Source organism: Vidua macroura, chromosome 6 (assembly GCF_024509145.1).
Source record: "Vidua macroura isolate BioBank_ID:100142 chromosome 6, ASM2450914v1, whole genome shotgun sequence".
In the NCBI taxonomy this organism is placed as follows: domain Eukaryota; kingdom Metazoa; phylum Chordata; class Aves; order Passeriformes; family Viduidae; genus Vidua; species Vidua macroura.
Window position 1 is genome coordinate 11676761 of NC_071576.1, and position 20714 is coordinate 11697474.

General features: G+C 39.8%; 1 protein-coding gene across 3 annotated transcripts in view; it reads left to right on the plus strand.

The window, feature by feature from the left end:
* BEGAIN (brain enriched guanylate kinase associated) overlaps positions 1 to 20714 on the plus strand; it is a 149543-nt gene that overhangs the window by 28969 nt on the left and 99860 nt on the right. For 2 of the 3 annotated variants that reach the window (XM_053980012.1, XM_053980013.1), the window contains exon 1: positions 6990 to 7193. In XM_053980012.1, the coding sequence (XP_053835987.1) occupies positions 7180 to 7193 (14 nt within the window). In that variant the 5' untranslated portion in view covers positions 6990 to 7179. Of the gene's footprint in view, positions 1 to 6989; positions 7194 to 20714 lie in introns of those variants that run through there. The other variant, XM_053980011.1, reaches the window with a different exon arrangement.

Genomic DNA, 20714 nt, shown 5'->3' on the forward strand with positions numbered 1-20714 from the left:
TTTTGCAAAAGTAACTTTTTGTTAAGAGAAGCAATTTCACAGTGAAGGAAAAAGTCATGATCTATCTAGATTTGCACAAAGTAGCTCATAAAGTGCTCAGTTGAGAATTACTGTCTAAAAGTTATAAAATGGAGAGTAATTCAAGATGATTAATCTGAACGAAAAGCCTATGTAAATGTTAAAATGGAAGACTGTCATGTTGGAAAGGGATTACCGGAACTTTCAAAGAAGATTTTGGATACATTTTGTTGCAAATACTTATTAGTGACTTTGAGCCAATAAACAGGTTTGCCTAAACAATAAAGGCATTTAGAGGTATTGACAACAATGAGGAAGCTCATATAAGAACTGGTTTATTTATAAGCAGAATAATGGAATTTTAACAAACATATCCACATCAATACTTTATTTTGTGGAGCTCATCATTTGGCATCAGCAGAGAAACAGAGATCCAGGTGTGTTGTTAGACTGTAAAACAGCTGTGAGCCTCCACAGAGGCTCATAGAGAACAAGAAATCTGAGACAAGCCTAAGATGCACTGCAGATATATTTTCTTTAGGGTCACTGAAGCATACATCCACCGTACAAGGTACTGCCAAGGTGCTTTGTACATGATGTATATTCTGATCACCCATTTTCAAATCAGATTTAAGGTAATTTGGAACAGATCCAGAGAAGGAATACTGAAATGACTGAGGGAAAGGAGTACAATCTTCTGAGAGCAGTCAGAGAATCACATCTTGTTTTCCTTCTCAGATAAAACATCTCTTCATAAATGTGTATGGGAACGTAAAAACAGGGTGGGAGTAATAAGCTTTAAATATAAAATTGGTGCAAGATCAATGAGAGAACTGGTCATACAAAATTTAGCATGGTTAAAATCACCCTCTGATTTCAATCAATTTAGTAGTGTTCAGAAAAACAGGGTAAAAACAAATCTGTTTCAAGATGGATCCTAGCGACCTTATGGCCATTGCATGACAGAGTACTGGTGTTATGGTGCAGTGTAAAAATTCTGGGTTTTGAACTCAGTCATCTGCTCCAAGAAATAAAAAGACAATTTATCTTTTTGTTTTCTGAATAAGGTGCATTTGTGCCATATTTTTGCTGTTTGCAGTTTGTCCCAAACATCTGAGTTTTCATTTGCAACTTAATGTTACCGTGGAGGATTTCTTCTTTCACCGCAAGAAACATCAGAATTTGGTCCCAGATAGGGAGGGAATGCTGGGAAAGTGCAATGCTACTCTTGGTGGCGTTGAGAGATTTGTTATGACTTACTTGTGGTTGGTAAGTCTGAACTGGTTGACAAATGCTTTTCCTCATGTCCAACATGAAAATCCTCCACAGCTAAATGGAACCCTCCCATTCTTTCTAATATGTGTGATGTTCCTCTTCCCAAGGGAAAATGTTCTTCATTTCAGTGGCTCCAACAAGTATGGAAAGGATAAAGGCTGTAATCCTTGGCAGCTTCTGCCTTCTTCCCTCAGTGTTAAACCTCTTCACCTTTTATATATGAAATATCTTCAGATGAGCATAGTGGAGATGTTTTACGGTCCATGGTGTGGAGCACATGCTTTCTGACCAAAATATCGATTACAGTGGCAAATGTGGGGACTTGGACTCAATTTTCTATGCACCTCCATGAAAATTCCAGGCAAGAGTTTTGCTGAAAGATGATCCTTCTTTTGTAAATATCTATCAGATTCATTCAATACAATCAAATGCAAATGGACACTTCCTCCAGTTCTTTTAAAGTTTCTGTAGATTAAATTTTAGTCTTTCTTCAGGCATTGCCTGAGTGGTAGTTTAAAGCCAATAAAATAAATCTCTAAAAATTTATTAACATCTAATTAAAGATTGATCCTATCAAATTATGTAGTCTGTAATTTTTATTAAATCAGATCTTTAGCTCTTATACTCTGTCGGAAAAGAAAGGAAAAAGGACCACCATAGTTTCTATCAATAAAACTTTAGTACAACAGTGAGCAGAAAAGAATGTTGAAGTAGTATAGTTGGATTGAAAACATGTGGCTGTTTACAAATGTGCCAGAAGTCCAGACAACTTTTGTTGTGAATGAGCTCTCATTTACAGCTTTCCTCAGCAAAGAAATAAAAGTAATTTCCACAGTAATAAACAAGTTTGAGTAAACAGCAAGAATAAATGAGTGGCAGTAACTTCCTGCTACTCTTTCTTTTCTGGTACCTCTGGTACAAGCCGGCATGCAACTCCAAAGTCACTGAACATGGTGGGAGGACTTGGTGAGCACTGAGCCAGACCCTGGGTCCAGTCCCCCCTCTAAAATGAAAAGCTTTTTCCAAGAAAACAAAAGATAATAAGTAAAATTAAGTATTCACCTCCAGGGTACTTCTTCTTTTTCATACATACATTGGGCAGATGCAAAAGGATGAAAATTAACCTCAAAATCTTAGAGGAAGGAAATTTCTTTAAACATCTGAAAGATCTGGAATCCCATGATTGCTTATCCCTCAAAAAGGAATCATAAAGGAAATAAAGCAAAAACACAATGTGAACTTAATAGAATGATAGACCATTAGCATGACTTCTTCATTAAAAAATATTTCGGTTCAATAATCAGTACAATACATGCTGATTATATAAAAAACCCAAATAACTGGATCACTATACTAAGCTTTTTCTATGTCAATGACTAAGAATATTCTGCCATCGTCTTGAGCTTGTTTGACTCATTAATGAAACATGGAAAGATAAAAAATCAGGGGATCATAGTATCCTTCATTCACTCTGCTAACTTGAAAACAACCCAGAGGTTGTCGTGCTGTCTAAATGGCAATAACCATATTCTAAAGAGGGAAAAAAGCACAGTTAAATTTCCTGGGGTTTCCATTAACAGCATCCAAGCTTTCATTCAAGCCAGCAAATGACTTTGTTCTCAAAGAATATCAAAGAATGTCAACTTGCAATCTAGAATAAGTAAGGGGTGGGGGATTATATTAAAAAAAAAAAAAAAAGTTAACTGACTTCTATTTTAATATCTGCTCCAAAATGGACTTTTAAGTGTTTAACACTTCCAAAAAAAGGTGAGTCCTGGTAGTTGTTTGGTGTATCACATTTCCTTCAAACACTTGGAAAAAAATCAGGTTTCTATCAGTATTATTAGTCATTGCCCAAAAGTGCTTCCAGGGATAGTTGCCACACCATGTCTGTAAAAATTAAAATCTTCAAACCTCAGTATTTTAAGTCTCAGCATTTTAAATAAAGAAACTGTATATAGAAATGTAGCCTATTGAGTTACTCAGACCAAACTTTTTATTAAAAGCAAAAATTGTTATTTTTAGGTCAATTAAATAAATTCTTCAGTCATACTGCATTGATATTGTTAAAAAAATCCCATGTAAATAAATCACATCTGATATTTTTATAATTAAAGGTAATTACTGATCTTAATTTAAAATATTTAATTAAAAAAATCACACAGCTTCAATCACTGCTCAGTTGAGGCATCAATAATCTCTTGAAATGAATCAACATGCTAGCAAACAATTTATGGATGACTTACCATTAAGGACATTCTTGCACCAACCTTTACTTCAGTCTATCTGCTTGAAATAGGTCCCATAAGACTTTAAGGACAAAATTTGTCCATAAAGTGGCCAATTCAGAGCTGTTTAGAATATATTTTTAAATCAATTCAGTAAGATGTTTCAAATAGGAGCATTCATAGACAGCAGTGGGAGGATGATGTAACCTCTAACTTCCACAGGCTAAATCAATGGCAGGGATCTGGCTAAGAACAGCAATTTTGTCTTAGTAAAAATGTCACCTTGTGATTACAGAGCTTTTTCAGAAAACCACAGACTTTTAAAATAGTTGTGAGTTGTTAAGGCTTCTTTGGGGGAAAAAAAAGAAAAAAAAAAAAGGAAAAAATTAAATGTGGAGGAGGAAATGGAAGAAGAAGAAAAAGGAAAAAAAGGGGATAAAAAAATTACTTTTCTAAGGGACACAGCTATCTGAGAAAATAAACTGCTTGGGATGAAAGCTATGTTTCTACAGATGCTCCTGTCTTTGTTTTCACCACTTCTCATATGTGTACTCTCATTTAACTTCCTAAGCTGAAATCTAGGACAATCTGCTGAAGAACATCCAGGCTCTAGTCCTGTCCTGTGCTCCTATTTATTTAGTAGAAGTGGATCCCTGTCAAAAGATGTAATGGAGCATTGCAGTGCTGCAGTGTATTAAATTACAAGTCCTCCGGGCTTCACCCAGGTGCCCAGCCAGTCCGGGGGAAAACCCTCGGCTGACCGGTCCGGGGGGAGGATGTGGTGAGACCCGGATAGCTCCACCGGACGGACGAGAGGACTCCGGAGTAGCTGTATTCCTAGAGGCTTTATTATAGGAGAGGCGCAGGAACAGGAGGAGGAGGAGACGAGGGACACAAGCGCTCTAGGAGGGAGCCAGCTCCGGGAGCCCCGAGGGAAGGCAGGGTTGGGTATTAAGGGCAAAGGAGTAGGAGTGGTTAGGGTACAAAACAACCAACGGGCAACGGGTAAAGGGGGGAGACAGAGTGGGGTGACATACAGAGAACTAATCGGGGTACAGAGGAGGAGTGGTATTCTAATAGGGGCCAATGGGGATAACAGAACAACTGAACTTTCTGGAACTGGGGAGAGTACCAAGCATTGATGGACAGCTCAACTGGGGTGGAGGGCAGCAGTTGATTGGCAACCTTTTCTAGACTGTTGCTGCCTCCCAAGGGAGAGCGGGAACCCCTCCCACACTGCAGCCCAGTGCTTGAGCTGGGGCAGAGCATCCTCTTCGAGGAGGATTGGTCTGACCCCAAAGTTTCCAGTCAGAGAGGAGACATCTCTTTACTACACCGGCCTGCCAGGGAAGGGCAGAGTAGAACACCCTCAATGGTCCAAAGGAAAATTGGCCATATTACATGGAACAAAGAGCTTTTACTGTGAGGAGGCAAAAAACCCAGACCTACCAGGAAAAAAAAAAAAAAAAAAAAAAAAAAGTAATTGCAGTTTGGTTTAGTTTTCTTGTTTGAATTGGTGTTAGGCATTTGCTGTGCTTTTTTCTCCCTACTAATTTCCTGTCAGGATTGGCAGCCAATGACTCACTTGCATTCACAGATGAGTATCACCAAAACATTAGTCTACAGCTCCTTTTCTCAATACTTTGATTTAATCACACAAAGCAACCCCCACACTGACCCCATGAGTGCAGCATTATTCAAAGCATGAGGCAAAAGCAAGGCCAGGTATCTTCCCTTTATGTCTGCAGATATTGCCATAATACAAGCTCTGAAATCAGATATTCTAAGTACCCTGTCTTCACAGCGACTCCCAGAGTTCAAGGCAAAGAATCAGTGAGTAGCCATGCAAAAGAACTGTCATCTCCTCAAAAATTAAAGGAACATGATGAGCAGGGCAGTGTTGGGTAGTTCATGTCTGGAGAGCCAAGCTGGCAAGCCAGTGGGTCTGCCAGTAGACTCTCATGCCCAGGGAGAAAGCCTCTGTGGTTCATTTTCTGATCACCAATGTTGAATCTATTTCCTGTGTACTACAGAATATGCAGGATTCAATGGACAGACAAAAATTAGGGAAAGCAATTATGGGTCCTTAGGTTACATTTTTAACTCAAGATTCCACACACAACCTTGTGGTTCCAACACAGCATGTATGTAATACATGTTTAAATAGCAAGGACCATGTAAACAAGCATTACATATGTTACTGAGAAACTGAGGAGGGCTTTTCCTGCAGCTGGCTTCCTGCCTACCAAGTTATGGTGAACGGCTAAAATCCTTAATGTTTGACAACAGAAATTGCCATGCAAACACCAACCTGACTGACAGCTTCTCTAATGGCCAGATCAAAAGTAAATGAGAAAAAGGGAACACAAGTGACCCAATGAAGAACCAACAATTTGTCATTTGGGATGTTTTATTAGGCAGTTTGACAAATTTCCTGCAGGTTGACTGATTAAATTTACATTCTCTATTTTCAATCTTTAATTTATTTCATACTCAAATATGATTGTTAGCCATTAATCAATAAGGCTTAAAGTGCTCATGATTAATGGCCAATGCTTTCAGTATAAATAAGAGATTCTGTGATGCTGGGATTTATCTGGCTCTAGAGATTGCAGGATTGCTCTGAGTGCTCATTCCTTAGTTACAATAAAGTGGGACTGGGAGAATTGATGAGATTCTGTGCCAGCGCTGTGCTAAAATGAAATGGGAGCAGCTATTTAGGATCTGCACGAGATAATGACAAAAAAGAAACCAAAGGGTTAAACAAGACTATGCTAACAAGTAATGCTGGAGAAATTAATGACTCTCCGTGCTATAGATAAGCAGGAATTTACAGCACCTACACGGTAAAAAGAACCGAGGCAGGTTAATGAAATGACCACCCGCGGCCGTGCCGGCTGTGTGAGGATGCGAGGAGAGCCTCTGTGTCCGTGGGAGAGCCGAGCCGCGGGCCGGGGGTTAGCGGGAGCGCGGCGGGGCAGGGGCCGGGGAGGCGCCGCGGCCGGGAGCTTCAGGCGGGCCAGCAGCAGCCATAGGGTTAACCAGACGCCTCCATGTATTGAGATGCTAATTGTCAAGATAGTGTATTACTTGAGGAAAGTAATTTGATTACTCGAAACTCCCACTAAGGAGGCACGCTCGCGTCCCTCCATCTGTCGGGCTCAGTGAAAGATGATGAATTGAGCTCCGAATTCACGTGTGATGAAGTCACTGTCAATCCCCGGCAGCCCAGCCCGCTGCCATGCCCACCGCACAGAGGGTAGCACCGCAATTCAACTTTCCCTGGGAAACCCGGGAGGCTCAGTAACCTGTTACTTGCTGCTGCTTTCTTGGCTTTTTTTTTTTTTTTTTTTTTTTTTTTTCTCCCTTCTTCTTTTTCTCCCCTCCCCGTTTTCTGCCTCAGCGCTACAACTGAGTCATTCCGGTGCCCATGGCTCGTGGGTACACCGGGCTCCCACTGCGCTCGGCTCTATTCCCCACTTCAGCTGCCAGTGTTATTTTCGGCTAATGCAGATGTGGGGCTCGCTCACCGGCGCTTTGTAGCCACTTGCCGAGAAGCATTCGGAAAGCCTTAACTATGCATAAATCTGCAGAGTGAATGTTTTCTTTCATTCACTTGCTCCTATTATTTGATTTCTTGTAGGCCTCTGCGGCAGAAATGGAGAAAATAAGGTAAGTGAGACAGTTTATTTACATCTCATTATAGAGAAGAAATGTTCTGTTGCACAATGCACAATAAAGGCTCTTGGAAAATATTTTGCTTAATACGATCAGAGTAGAATACTGGATTGCATGATGATGCAAGGCAAGCTGTGCTTTAGAGACAAAAGAAAAGGAATGTGGTTGTTCTAGCAAATCTGTTTTGTAGGGACGTCAATTCAGAAAGCATGCTTTACACACAAACATGTTTTATTGCCAGATGCAGAGCATATTTGATTATATAAATGTTGTAGCCACTTGTCCATTTACTGCAAGAGCCTGCCATTCCATTTAATGAGGAAAGTGGATCAATAATTCATGAAAAAGCTGAAGAAAATATAGGCTTGACTTCAAAGCATCTAATTAATGTGGTTTGTTTCAGGATAACACTGTAACATTGGTGTTCGATTTTTGTTTTATATTGTATACCAGCCAGATAAATCTTGTCTCCTCTGTGTTTAAAATGTTGTCATACTGTACCAGTTTCTCAGCACATCTCTCTGCTTTAAGCAAAAGGAGATGGGTTTTATAACATAAGTTTTTCATCTCATGTCCTAGTGCAAGTCTGCTTTGGGGGATATTGCTTTTGTGTATGTTGTTGAGAAAGAAAAAGAAAGAAGAAAGCATTGTAGCCCTTTTTAATAAATTAATTAAAAATTAGTAAAACCTTGTTAACTAATACATTATCAAAGTGATAGGTAAGAGATGAACTTTTTACTACCCTTTAAATACTTTATGGAACTTCCTTTCATAATCAAATACACTGGCCATGATCTTACTTGATATTATTGGACAAGCCTAAATTCCTTCTCTGAATATGGTAACTCTTGTCCAAGAAAAAGTTTTTAGATTCCTTCAGTTTGGAAAGGCTATCCTGAGTTATTAGAAATGCAGAAAAGTTCTGAAATTCAAGAAATAGCTGGGCAAATGCAAAACAACAGAAATTTGTTCAAGTGTTTAATTAATTCTGGGCTGGAAACAGAATCCTGTTTTTCTTTTGAGGCATAGGAGGTTAAGTCTCTTACAGTGGACTTGAAGCTGCATGTCCAAAAGTTACTAAGAATGTATTTTTAAAGCACTTAACTTACACACTTTTGTAGAGCTTCATGAAGTATTGTACTATTGTACAAAACAGAAGTATTGTAACTTTTGTGCTGAAAGAAAAACACTGCGCAATGTATTACAGATTTTCATGTATTTAAGTACTATAATGTTAAAGCTGTGAGTTTTTCCTGAGTAATGCCTGAGAAAATGGCTCAATGTGCAGACTGGTGTCTAATAAAAATTCCAAACAAGCACCTATAGTGTATGCACACTTCTGTCATGAATGACTCTCTTGGAAGATGCAAGTGAATATATATTTACATCTTTCTTTGATAAACATGTGTGTACAAATGCAGTCTAATCCTTGTAATACTTTCCTGAGCATGCCTTGGCCTCTGCTTTTAGTCTTGCCTCTTTTGCAGTAAAGGGCTGCAGAGCCCAGGAGAATGAGCAGAATGTAGTGAAAAAACCCCAAGAATTTTCAATAATGAGAGTAAACATTCATAAAGTTCCATTTTCCAAACATTACAGTTTTGCAGCTGTCAGCCTTGCCAGTCTTTACCTCGCTACTCCCTGAGTACTACACAGATGGAAAAGTTGACCCTGCCCCACTGAAATGAAGCAGGAGCTTCACTACTAACTCCACAAAGAAAAGGGTCAGGCTCTCTCAGTGGTTTGTTAAAGAAATTTTCTGTTAAAAATTCTTGTGTGCAAAAGTTGATTCTGGCAGAGGTTTGTCCCCATCAGCCCAGCAGGTGCAAGGCCAGTTCCAGAGTTCCCTGTGCTCCCAAGCAGGGCAGCAAGCCAGGCTGGGGGAGCTCCAGCAGGACCCAGTGCAGAAGCTGCACTGCTCCATCCCAAACTTTTCCAGGCTCCCTGTCGACAGTCATTCCCTTGGACACAAACTGACAGAATCCTTGGCAGTTTAAGAAAACTATCAGGAATTTTTATCTTAAATAGCTGGTAAACTCACAGCCTGGTTATCTTAAATAGCTGGTAAACTCACAGCCTGGAGAGAGTTAGATTTTTTCTAAACTTATCAAAGTGTGGTACTCAGGTAAAAAACAAATTACCCTGTGTTTTAACCACAGTGGCTTCAGAGAGGTCATGAAGAGAGATAACCTGAAGCTAGGAGAAGAAAAAATGAAACGAGAGGAAAATGGCAGGCTTGGAGGAAAGAGGTATTTTTTGTTATATGCAGAAACCAGTGTAACATGGAAAAGCCATTCCCACATGATACTTCACTGTGTTCTGCCCTATCTCCTGTGCCCAGCTCCTTTCCCACTCTTTTTTTTGCTACCAGCTGAGGATATGCCATTCCACATCACCTGGGATGTGTTGGCCCAAGGACTAGAGGGTGGAGGGAGGACCTGTGGAGCTGGAGTGCATGGAGGGTACAAGGCTCCTGCAAAAGAGGTTCTGTAATGAGCAAAAAGGAAACAAACCTTGTTAGAGAAACAGAACAACAGGAGCAAGGTGCATAGCCAAAGGACAGGGAAGACAGGTTGAAAACTCTCAGGGTCAGAGTAGTAGAGGTTTGCATTCCACAGTGCTCTTTAAGAGAAGAAAGTATTTTAAATAATACAAGGTGACGTCCTTGGGGCCAAATATTTTACGAAGGCAGCTGTGTAAGTCTTTGGGTGAGCTTTGTACGTTCCCCGGCCCAGGAGAATGGGGATCCATCTGGGGCATCCCCAAGGACTGGGGTAGCCAGGCCCATTCAGAGAGAGGGGTGAATACAGAAGCCTGAAAAATTGATCCACTGATGGCTCGTGCTTTGTTCAGCCATAAAATTCATTGAGCCAGGCAGCACAAGCAACAGTGCAAACTAATACAAGTCTTACTGTTACATTCCTTCACTGAGAATCTGTCCAGAACAATGTGATTCGTCTCACATAATGCAGCAATAATTCCCCTTGCAGACCAAGGAGTTGCTGTGACCTGCAATGTCATGTGCTGCCCTTTTCAGCAGGGGCTTGCTGTCACAGAGCTTTGTGTGGAAGGAGAAGTAGGAAGCAGGGGTGGGAGGTTGTCAGTATTTAGCCTGACACAGGGACACCTTCCTCTAGAAGTAGAAACATGCAATTTTGTGCTAAAACTTTGACTGAAAATAATCAGTTTTTGCAATGAAATGTTCTCACTGTATATTATCTTAGCAGTGCGGTGTTTATTACATTTCAAGGTACCAATATATTAGGCAGAAGTAAGGCTAACTACTAATCACAAACCTCTTGAGGATCTGCACTTATGTAGGTTGGCTGTGTATGGCTATAGAGTCACTTTAAGCATTAATTACTTCTGACTCCAACCTTTTAAATACAGTTTTTTGTATCTGGTTCTATTTCATGTCTATAAACAAGGACTGAAAATCTCAGTTATTAAAGTGAATTTCAAATATACCTATACTATCTTATTTTGACTCAGCAGTGTGCTATCTTTGGTGCATGCATGCAAGAGAAGCACAAGCCTTCCAAGCCTGAGGCCTTGTATCTCTGTGGTGGCTGGCACATAAAATTGCCACTACACTGGAAAGTACTCCTTTAAGTCAGATTGAACCCATAGAATGGTTAAAAATTGCAAATGAAAGACCAGTTCCACTGCAACTCCAGTACAGACTCCTGGCAACTTTTTCTTTGCTTCCATTCCATCCTGCTTGAAATACAGGTTGTAATATAATAGTCAAACTTTCTAGTGAGGATGATGTAAGGTTTGGCAAAATAGATCTCTAGAAATATACAAATATTGATCAGCTTCTCAGCTTCCTTACACTGAAGAGTATCTCCCTCCACAGGAAATGTCACTTAAAGAGACAGATATTGTTCAATAAAAGCTTTTTCTCTTTTTTTTTAATACACTCCTAAAATTTCAGTGACAATTCATAAACTCTATAAATCAATATCCTTAGTTCTAAGCTTTCAAGATCCACAACAGGCTGAACTGTATATCTAAAAGTACACAAAACAAGACACATCATCACCATGACCAACTGCCAGGCTCACAGTGCCTCTAAGGAGGCTGAGTTTCCACTTTACAATATAATCATGGAATTCCTCAATTGAGGGTTACTTTATTTTGGTAGCATCAGTAGGGGCACTTTACTAATTACTCAGGGATCTCTGATAAAAGTGACCCATGTCTCAAGGAACCTCTGAGGTAACATCTTCCTTTCACTGTAGCCCTTGTTTCAGAACATATGAAAGCAAAGTGGTTTGTTTTGCACACACAGCTGGTAGTAAGTCAGCAGCTTGATCCAAGTCTCTTGAATTTTTAGACTTGGACTTTTCTCAAGCATGTTTGAGTTCATCTGTGGTAAGGAAGGAATATGGGTTTCTTCAAAAGGAACATTAGAGGCACATGCAGTTCTAGGGAAAAGCCTCTGCCATGGTTTACTGGAAATGTAAATACCTTCCTAAATGCCCACCTGATCATGCTGCCTTCCTTGCACTTGGTATAAATATAGCCCTCTTCATATGCTAATGAACACACTGCAATTTCCTGCCATCCCCACCTTGTCCTTATTCCTCTCTCAGCCTGTATCTACATTAATTTTACCATATACTTGAGCACAAGGGGAGGATTTTTTTCCCAGAAAGTTAACCAACAAACATGGTTTACTTTACCCTAGGTCTGGTCTTCACATCCACAGCTGATATGCTGGGGGCCAATGCCTTGTACAGAAGCAAAATGCCACAGGACAGCAGCAGGGCTGTGCAAGAAGCAGCTCCACCATCTGCTCAGCAGTGTCTGCAGGCTCTAGTTGATGCTGGGATGTGAAACCCCAGCTGTGGACACAGACAAAGAGATGGAACAGGGCAAGTTCAGAAGAAATAAAGCATAGGGAAATGTTAGCATGAAAGGGCCAAGATTTTGGGGTCATTAGAGGTGATAGTAAAAAAGTCATCAAGCTGGGTGAATTTTGGGTGCAAAGATAGAGAAGAAAAGGAAAAGGATAAAAAAGCTGCCTAACATATATTCAAACAGGTAAAACAGGTTTTTATTTTTCCTCTGTTTTGCAAGCTGTTTTTATCTGCCAGGCAGTCCCAGCAGCAGTGACAGCCTTGCCATGTTGTTTTCAGCACATCTGGTTTGCTCCTGCTGCCATCCAAGGTGTGGCTGTAGCTAAGCACTTGTCTCTCTCTCTCCCCCCAAGACTACATTCAGCTTTGAGTCTGGTGGTTGTCAAACATAGCAATGGGAGCAATGGACACACACAGATATATTCACAGCCCCCAAGGGAACTATATCCCTGGAACTGGGATTGGTTGAGGCACAGAGCCAAGCTGATCTACCTCTGAGAATTTTGTTAGTGCTGTCAGAGGCATAGTATGCTTGTGCAGCTTATCACACCTAATTTCCAGTATTACTATTCCCTGTGCTAGTCAGTCAAACCAGCACTACTTCAGCTGAGGAAGGAGTGTTGCTGCTATGCTATCCTACAATGCTGTGCCCTGAGCATCTCTCTGCTGCTTGGAAGAATAATCTAAAAGACAGTGATGTCAGTATGCAAGGAACCATCCCCATCAGCTGATGTAAGAAGTGTTGTGTTATAGCATCCTTTAGTTCTAGATAAATACTGAGTGAAGCAAAAGCATCCACCAAACAAGGAACATGACAGAAACAGAGGGCAGAACAGGTTCAAGTTGAATGAAACCAGGTAGAGCTGTGTAAAGTGGCCTCCAGGGACAAGTGGGAGATGAGCATACATCTGAAGAGACCAAGGAAGTAGGTAGGAGTAGATGAGCCATGCCATCAGCCAGGAGCTGCAGTGAGTCATTGGGAAGAGGCTGGACCTCAGTGATGCCTAGCTTACAAATAATGATCTGCCTACCCCTTTCTTGCAAGGCAAAATGCATCACTGAGCAATGCCATGAGCTACTCAGAAAAGAAAAATAAATAAAAGGAGTCATTTCAGACAAATATTTAAGAAAAAAAGAAAGAAAAATCCATTTTGTATTGTGCTTGTGATTAGTTCAGAACTTTGTATCATAACGAGCAGAACTTACAGAACAGTTTCTTTTTTTGTTGTTGGGTTCTCCTCCTTCAAGTTCCAAAGACACAATTATCCATGATTCTAAGAAATTCAAAGGTGGGAAAACTGGATGCCTCCCCTTTATTGCTATGAGCTTCAGTTTATGTAAGCACTTTGACCAAAGCTACTGAGGGGTTGTGCTGAACACTGAAAGCAGCAACTTGCAAAGCAAACAGTGGCAGCCACTGCAGCAGTAACAAAACAATATTATAAGCTGAAGAATATGAGAGGTTTCACGCTATGAACCCCAGATGGTTCAAGGACAGTACAGCTTGTGAACTGCACTTGAGTGTGCTCTGTGGTGAAATCAAGTAGATTTTGAATGCTTGCTGCTGCTACAGCTCACAGACTGATGAAAGAAAGGAGATAACTTGTCTGCAACACTTTATTATAGGCCTTTTGCAATTTCCAGCTCTGCTGCTGCTGGCATGGCTTAGGCAATTTAATTTACCAATCAATTCTTGATTTACACACAAGTGACTTTAGAATGCATTCAAATAAAACCTGTATCACCACATTTGATTCAATGTTCTTTAAAATCAAAAGCATCTGAAGTATATCAAAACTATTAAGCTTTTCATATTAAAAAATTGAAAAGACTGAGTTGTCTTTATGTTTTAGTGAAGACCTAAAGCCAGCTTAGCATAAAGTACAATGTGCTGAAAAATAGACAGTAGATAGTGAAGTGTAACCATGCTTTTTGGAATTCAAGAATGTGAGGATTGTATAATATACAGAACACTCCAGCAGAACAGCAGGATCATAAGTGCCTGTAGCTCCTTGAAGGATTTCTCTAGTGTGTATGATTGTCCTGCTACTCGTGTGAACTGCACAACTGTTGTTGTTCAACTCTTCCAGGAGAAACAAGATCTGCCTCACTGAACAGTGTAGAGTTGCTGCTAATTTCTTGGTTTGTAGCAATGTTTGTACTGGCATAAAAGTGAGGGCCTCCATGTCACATGCAGCTCTATCGTTCCTTAAAGCATGACTTTCTTCATATATGCATTTTTTAAGCTCTGAAAATCATTGAAAAATCAAATTGTCATCCTGAACTTGCCCAACCATCACCGTGTCAGCAAAACCAAAATTGAGAACTTGTGTTCAAGTGAACATATACACACAACTCATGCAGCAGACCTGCATCTCAGAGGGCAAGCAGTATTTCAGCAGCATGTTGTTGGCAAAGCAGTGGCTGACTGACTTACATGACATACTAGGACATCGTGACTATACAAATGCCATTTCAGCTGTTCAGAGTGAAATGAAAATTTTTACCACCTTGCCTTGATTTTTCCCATTTTCAAAAGGAGGGGGAGACAGAGGAGGAGGATGTCATAGAAGGAATGAGGATCTTCACAATTTTTTGGTAACACTGAGCTCTTCAGGGAGTCACTGCTGTTCTACAAAGACCCTCATGTTCACAAGAAACTCTCATGACTCAGCAGCTCCAAATTGCTGCCTGCTGTTCAAGACCAGTTTCATATCCATGTCAGAGCAAAGGGCCTTAACTCTGAAGCTTTCATACAAATCAGGTCAAGCAAATAGCTAATTTTATGTTTCTGTTAGCTATAACTGCTATTTAGATAAAAGGATCAGTTTAAAAAACTGCTTTATTTTTAAGGCATTCCAAGAACAATACTGGAATTCCCAGCAATGAATGGCTACTTAATATTTTCCTTTATCACCCAAGAGCTCATTCTTGCAGCAGGCAAGAAGAGGAAAGGCAATTTGAAGAGGAAAGCAATCAGCACTCCTTTTCTCTGTACTTTCTAGTTTAAAAAGTGTTAAATCTTTCTGCTACTATTTAACTCAGGTATACTGGCTTAACCAAAGTAGTGCACAAATTAACACCGTATTCAATGCTTCACCTGTACAGAGTGGTCTACAGATAAAAAAAAGAAATTGCCTGTATATCTGCATAATTGGTCTTACTGCTAAGAAGTTCTACAGATGTGTCTGAAATTACATTTAAGTAGCACAAAATGTGTGACACATGACTTTGCATGCACATATTTAACTACATTTGTAACTGCTGGGTCACCTGCCCTTTGAGATATGATTTCCTCTCTTTATGAAGCCCATCTCTGTCCTGTAACAAAGTATTTCCAAGGATTTCATCAGAAACAGTCCTGACCAAGGTGTACCAAGTACATTTGAAGATTTAAAGCAGATCCATGAGTGGCTGAAAAGTAAATATTTTGTAGCTCTGCCCAATATTCTTATCAATTCAGTGTAAAACTAGTAACAAGGTACATTCATGGACAGAAATCCTTAATGATGAGGCAAGTGCTGTTTTCTACAGGGAAATTGGATTTTTGAGGCTACATTCAAACAATCTATAGCACTGAAACAGTTCTGTTCAAATTCAAAATAAACTGTATGTTTATTTTTGACTCTCAGCTTATGAATAAAAATTATGCTTTTATTTGTATTTGCATTCAGATTTAGATTGATAAGAGACCAAGAAATAAAGAAGGAAAGATTGAGTCAAATACTCTGAAGACTGGGTAAAAATGAGAAAAACAGGAAACTAGCCTAAAGCAATGCAAGCAGAGTGATGAAAGACAGAGCAGCAATAATATTTAAGTAATTACTTGGAAAGCAATAGCATACTTAAACACACAGAAAAATTTGATTGTCCCAGTCACAAAACTGACCAGGAAGTTTTTACACATGCCCAAATGGTCCTCTGTCCTACTTCTTTCCATTGCTGAATTCAAAGACAGGCTGTTGCTAAAAGGGGTGCATGACTGGCCTGGGTGATTTTTGTCCAAATTTGCACAGCAGCTCAAATCCCACACTGCCATCTCCTTGCAGCCCTGCAAACTCAGTGCTGGGCATAGCCACACAGTGAAGGAAACACCTGGAGTCCCAAGCCACATCAGCAGTGTGACCCTGACAAGTCTGAACCTCTCCAGTTCCACTTCAGTTCTGAGCCGTCACAAGCCTCTTGGAAAAGAAATACATTTCCTGGCTTATCCCTGTCCCTACTGTACCAATGTGCAATAGGCATGAGGGGCAGGTTTCCAGGTAGATTTCCAGCCCACACTTCAAGATGTAGTCTGGAATAGCCCAGTAAATGCCAGTCTTTACTCTGGAGTCCCTGCATATCTGACAAGCTTGCAGAGGTCCCCAGGTTAATAGGGCTGATGAAGGCAATCAGAATGATGAAATTTTCTGTTTTCTCATTGTGCATGGCAAAATAGTACCCTTGCTCTGCAGTTGGAAGCACTGCCGCCCCCTTGCTAAAATGACATTCCCAGTAGTGGAGCCTCCCAAAGCATCATATTTTCATGGCTTGGTCCTGTTTTATTTCTTCACAAGATGCTGACAGTATCTTGTCTTTACACTAAATGCTCTTTATTAAACTCTTTCACTCCAGAAGGCACCAAGAGCAGGAAGCCTTTAGGATATACACAGTAGACCACAGTTCCATGTGAAGGAAGGACCAAGAGTCTTGGCTTTTCCATGGAGAAGGTTAATTAGGTCTTTGTATAACTCAAGGGGTAGCTCTGGCAACAGACCATATGAGCAGGAGAGGGAAGAAATGAGTCATTGGTAGAGGAGACTGACGTGAGTTTCTTTGGGCCAAATTTAGCTGACCTATACTGTTTAGTAACAAAGCAACTTCCCTCCCTCCCTGCTCCACTTCCCTCCTTCTCAATCTACAAGAGAAATCACAACCTAATCTAAAAGTAATTTTTTTTTCTGAAAAATTAAAACCACATTAATTCTAGCACTAAACAGGTAGTCTGCTAGCAAATGTTAGTTCAGAGGACTATAGCTGTCTTGTCTACTGCATATGATGCAAAAAGTTTTAGATAATGGTAACTTCTGAAAACAAGAACATTTCAAAGCTGCTGATGCAGAGTTTTACAGTAACTGTAGACTTCAACTTGCTTTCCTATAACTGTGTTATGCTTTTTAAATTGATAAAGCCTCGGCAGATTCACTTACTGGAACTGATGGGCTTCACATGCTGTGAGCTTCTGGAGGGTTTTCTTTACAAACTAGAACTGAATATCATCTAAATGTAACAGAAAAAAACCTCAAAGAGAGATGTCCCATTCATTCCAGCACACAATGACTTGGAGCTGTTTGAGAAAAAAAGTGTTAATCTAGACAATTTGGCTCAAAATACTTTGCTTTTAAGAATATTTCTTTTTATCTAAAACCATTCTTTTTTAATGCAGTGATAACCCTCCCATAGTCCGGTGTGGAAAACAACTTTTATTGTAACCTAAGAATGTGAGGCAAATAAGCATCATTTTACTTGGACTCAATGAACATGGAAACTTTGAGTTACAGTTTTGATAGTAAAATTTTAATGAATGCATTTCAGTAACACAATGTGGACTGGACTTCTCTACTGTAGCTTTGCAGTTACTTTGCATTCTCATCTCCGTCCCCCAAAGAGAACTCCAAATCCTAAAACAGTAAAAACAAAGTCTACTAGGATTTTCATCTCAAGGTTCCTATAGCATTAAACTACTAATAAACATGGCAGGCAGAGCAGACAGTTCTGATCAAATTGCCAACCTGGATTTTAGACCATCCCATTTCCTTATTTGTCATCTCTATAGGCACAATATTGGAAAACATCTTGAGATATAAATAGGCATAGATATAGTTGCATCCTGAATTCTAACTGAATGAATCCATTACTGCATCCTTGGAGGACTCCAATTTTTTCCCAGAACCACAACTCCTTTTTGAGTGTTATCTACCTCATTATGCATAGATTAGCTACATTACATATTGGTTTGCACAGACCACACAGAAGCTGAAGAGTTCACTACAGCTTTGCAGAGAGATTAATGTAAATAGAGACTCAAAAAAACTACACATTCTTTTTTCTAAAAGGCTATGCTATTTATACTTTTTATGTTAATATAAACATTAAATTACTCACATGACACTCCTGTCATTCATATCCAGAGTGTTTCCAGCTATAAATCTGCATTCATGCACCCATAGTTGGCATACAGCTGCCGCATGGATTTATGGCACAATTGTTTCCTTATACTTTTATTGTGAGCCACTGAATTGGAGACTGGTTAACTACAACATTCACAATGACAGAAGGCATTGTTATTAACAGCAGAATCAGTAAAATCAACAAAAACTATTATCCCCTTACTAGTGGCATCTCTTTTCTAGAAAGCTCTTAGCTGCATTTTCTATTCTTACCCTGGCTACTTCCTTCAGCACTAGAAATTAGGGCATTGGCTTGCAGCGTCATTGCCAAATTTAAGGGCAATTATGCAATGAAAAGAGGAAGTATGAGAGGTCAGAGATTGTACCTCTACTTGAAATGCAGATGGTGAAGGTGCTGCCATGACTGAGTTGAAAATATGGACTGAGGTCCAGAGATTTGAAGCCTCTGATGGTCTTGCTCTGCAGACAGGTTGCAGCTGCAGTCATTAGGATGCTCTCCGAAGCAATGTCAAAGTTCAAAGGATTTCCTTCTTTTTTTTTTTTTTTCCTTTTCATTTTTTGAGTACCAAGTCACAAATTGCGATCTCTTCACAGAACACTCACCACTCTTACCAGAGTAATGAAGAGTTGGAGTTAGAAGCTGGCAATCTTTCACGGACAATGTGTCAGACTGCATTTTTTGTTCCTAATTTAGTTTAAACATGTTGGTAGACAGCATTGAGAAGCTGGGAGCCACTGCCTCTCACAGATGCTTCTATCAAGATGCTGTGGATCCCGAATCCCAGCCCTGTGCTGACCCTGTCAGACTAGCAGGAATCCTCCGATGTCTGCAGACCACTGGGAGCCCTTTAGAAGGAAAATTTTATAAATGTGCAGAATACTGCTTCTATTTTTTTCCCCTGACTCATTCATTCTGCATCGCTTGACATTTTAACATATTGCCATATTAACCACCAAAAGTCTGATCTATGAGCATGACTTCAAACGTGTATTTACAAGAGTAGAGATGCAGCGGCATATGGACCACCAGCTGGTGAGAAGTAAGAATGGTACTTTGTGGAGCTTGAGTCACTAAGTAAATTAAAAAAAAAAAAAAAAAAGAAAAAACAAAAAAAAAACCCAAAACATCTCTACAGTCAAAAAGTTAGAGACAAAATCTTTGTTTCTTCAAACTGGAGTATTTTGAAAGGACAACTGCAACAACAAGGCCAGTACTGAGAAAGCACAAAATCTGGAGGCATTAAATAAGCTAGAAATTATGTTGTTTATTATAAGAGGTTTATGCAAACAAGATGCTTCCTGCTAAGGCTGTAAGAAATAGTACCACAGAGGGAGTGATGTGAGACAGAAAAAAAGAGTGATGACAGTCTGTTCCTCTGGAACAGGAGGAATAAAAATCACTTTGAGACCGAGGGTGACACTGGGGGAAGTGTTTTTTTATTGAGGTCATAGCCACCTACACTCAAATGCAGAAGTCTCTAGCCTTTCTCCCCACCTCTCCTTAGTCTGGTGTGTTTTTCTCATGCATTTCCAACTCATTTTCTTTCTGGAGGGATTCTCTTCCTGCTCCATCAACAGCTTCACCCTTCCCTCCCCAAATGTTGAGTTAGGTCTGCAGAACATTAGCCTCTGGTATTTTGCAACCCAGCAGTTTTTAAGATTAATCTCTTATTTATGTCACCTCAGCTTGAGTGCTTCCGGGAAGTAGCATGTTCCTTCTCATCCTAGTTTTGACCCTCAGACTGTTATTTTTCACCATATTACTCCAGAAACAGCTGAAAACTCCATGCCTAAGGACATGCAACTTTAACAGAGATTATTTTTCATCTAACTTCGGAGACTGAGGTTTACTATTCTGCTTTAATGCCAGTCTATTTCATTATGCTTTTCACTTTTCCTATTTCCCTTGAAGCCCAGGTGAGCAGAAACCCAGGTTTCATAGGAGACTTCTGCTGTGTTTGTTTGCAGTGCTGTCAACCACTGATCCCCTCCACCTGTGCTCCCGTGCCAGCCCAGTTCTTGTGGCTTTCTCAGAGAGATGCAAGAAGAGGGAGTCTCCTGCAGCTCCATCAATGCAGCTGTGAATCAGAAGCTGTTTTTCAATACCTGGGAACTTTTTGGAGAAAGTAGTAAACAGAAAAAAAAAAAAAAAAAAAAAAAAAAGACTATTTGGCAAGGGGAAAGATTAATAAACCTTTTTTTTTTTTTTTTTTTTTTTTTTTTTTTTTTTTTTTTTTTTTTTTTTGTAATGGTGAAAGGCGATAGAGAAGAAAAGGCCTGTTCCTCCAAAAAAATAGAATATTATTAAATAACAATATATCTAATTACCAAGATAATTTTCTTCATGCTGGAGCACCAAACAGCTGAAATGCAGAAGCTGCTGAGGGCACTTACTAGAGTAAATTACTGAAATGCTTCCCATGGTTTGTTTTGCTGAATTAGGGTACTAAAAGGAATGTGTTACATTATTTCTCTTGACTCTT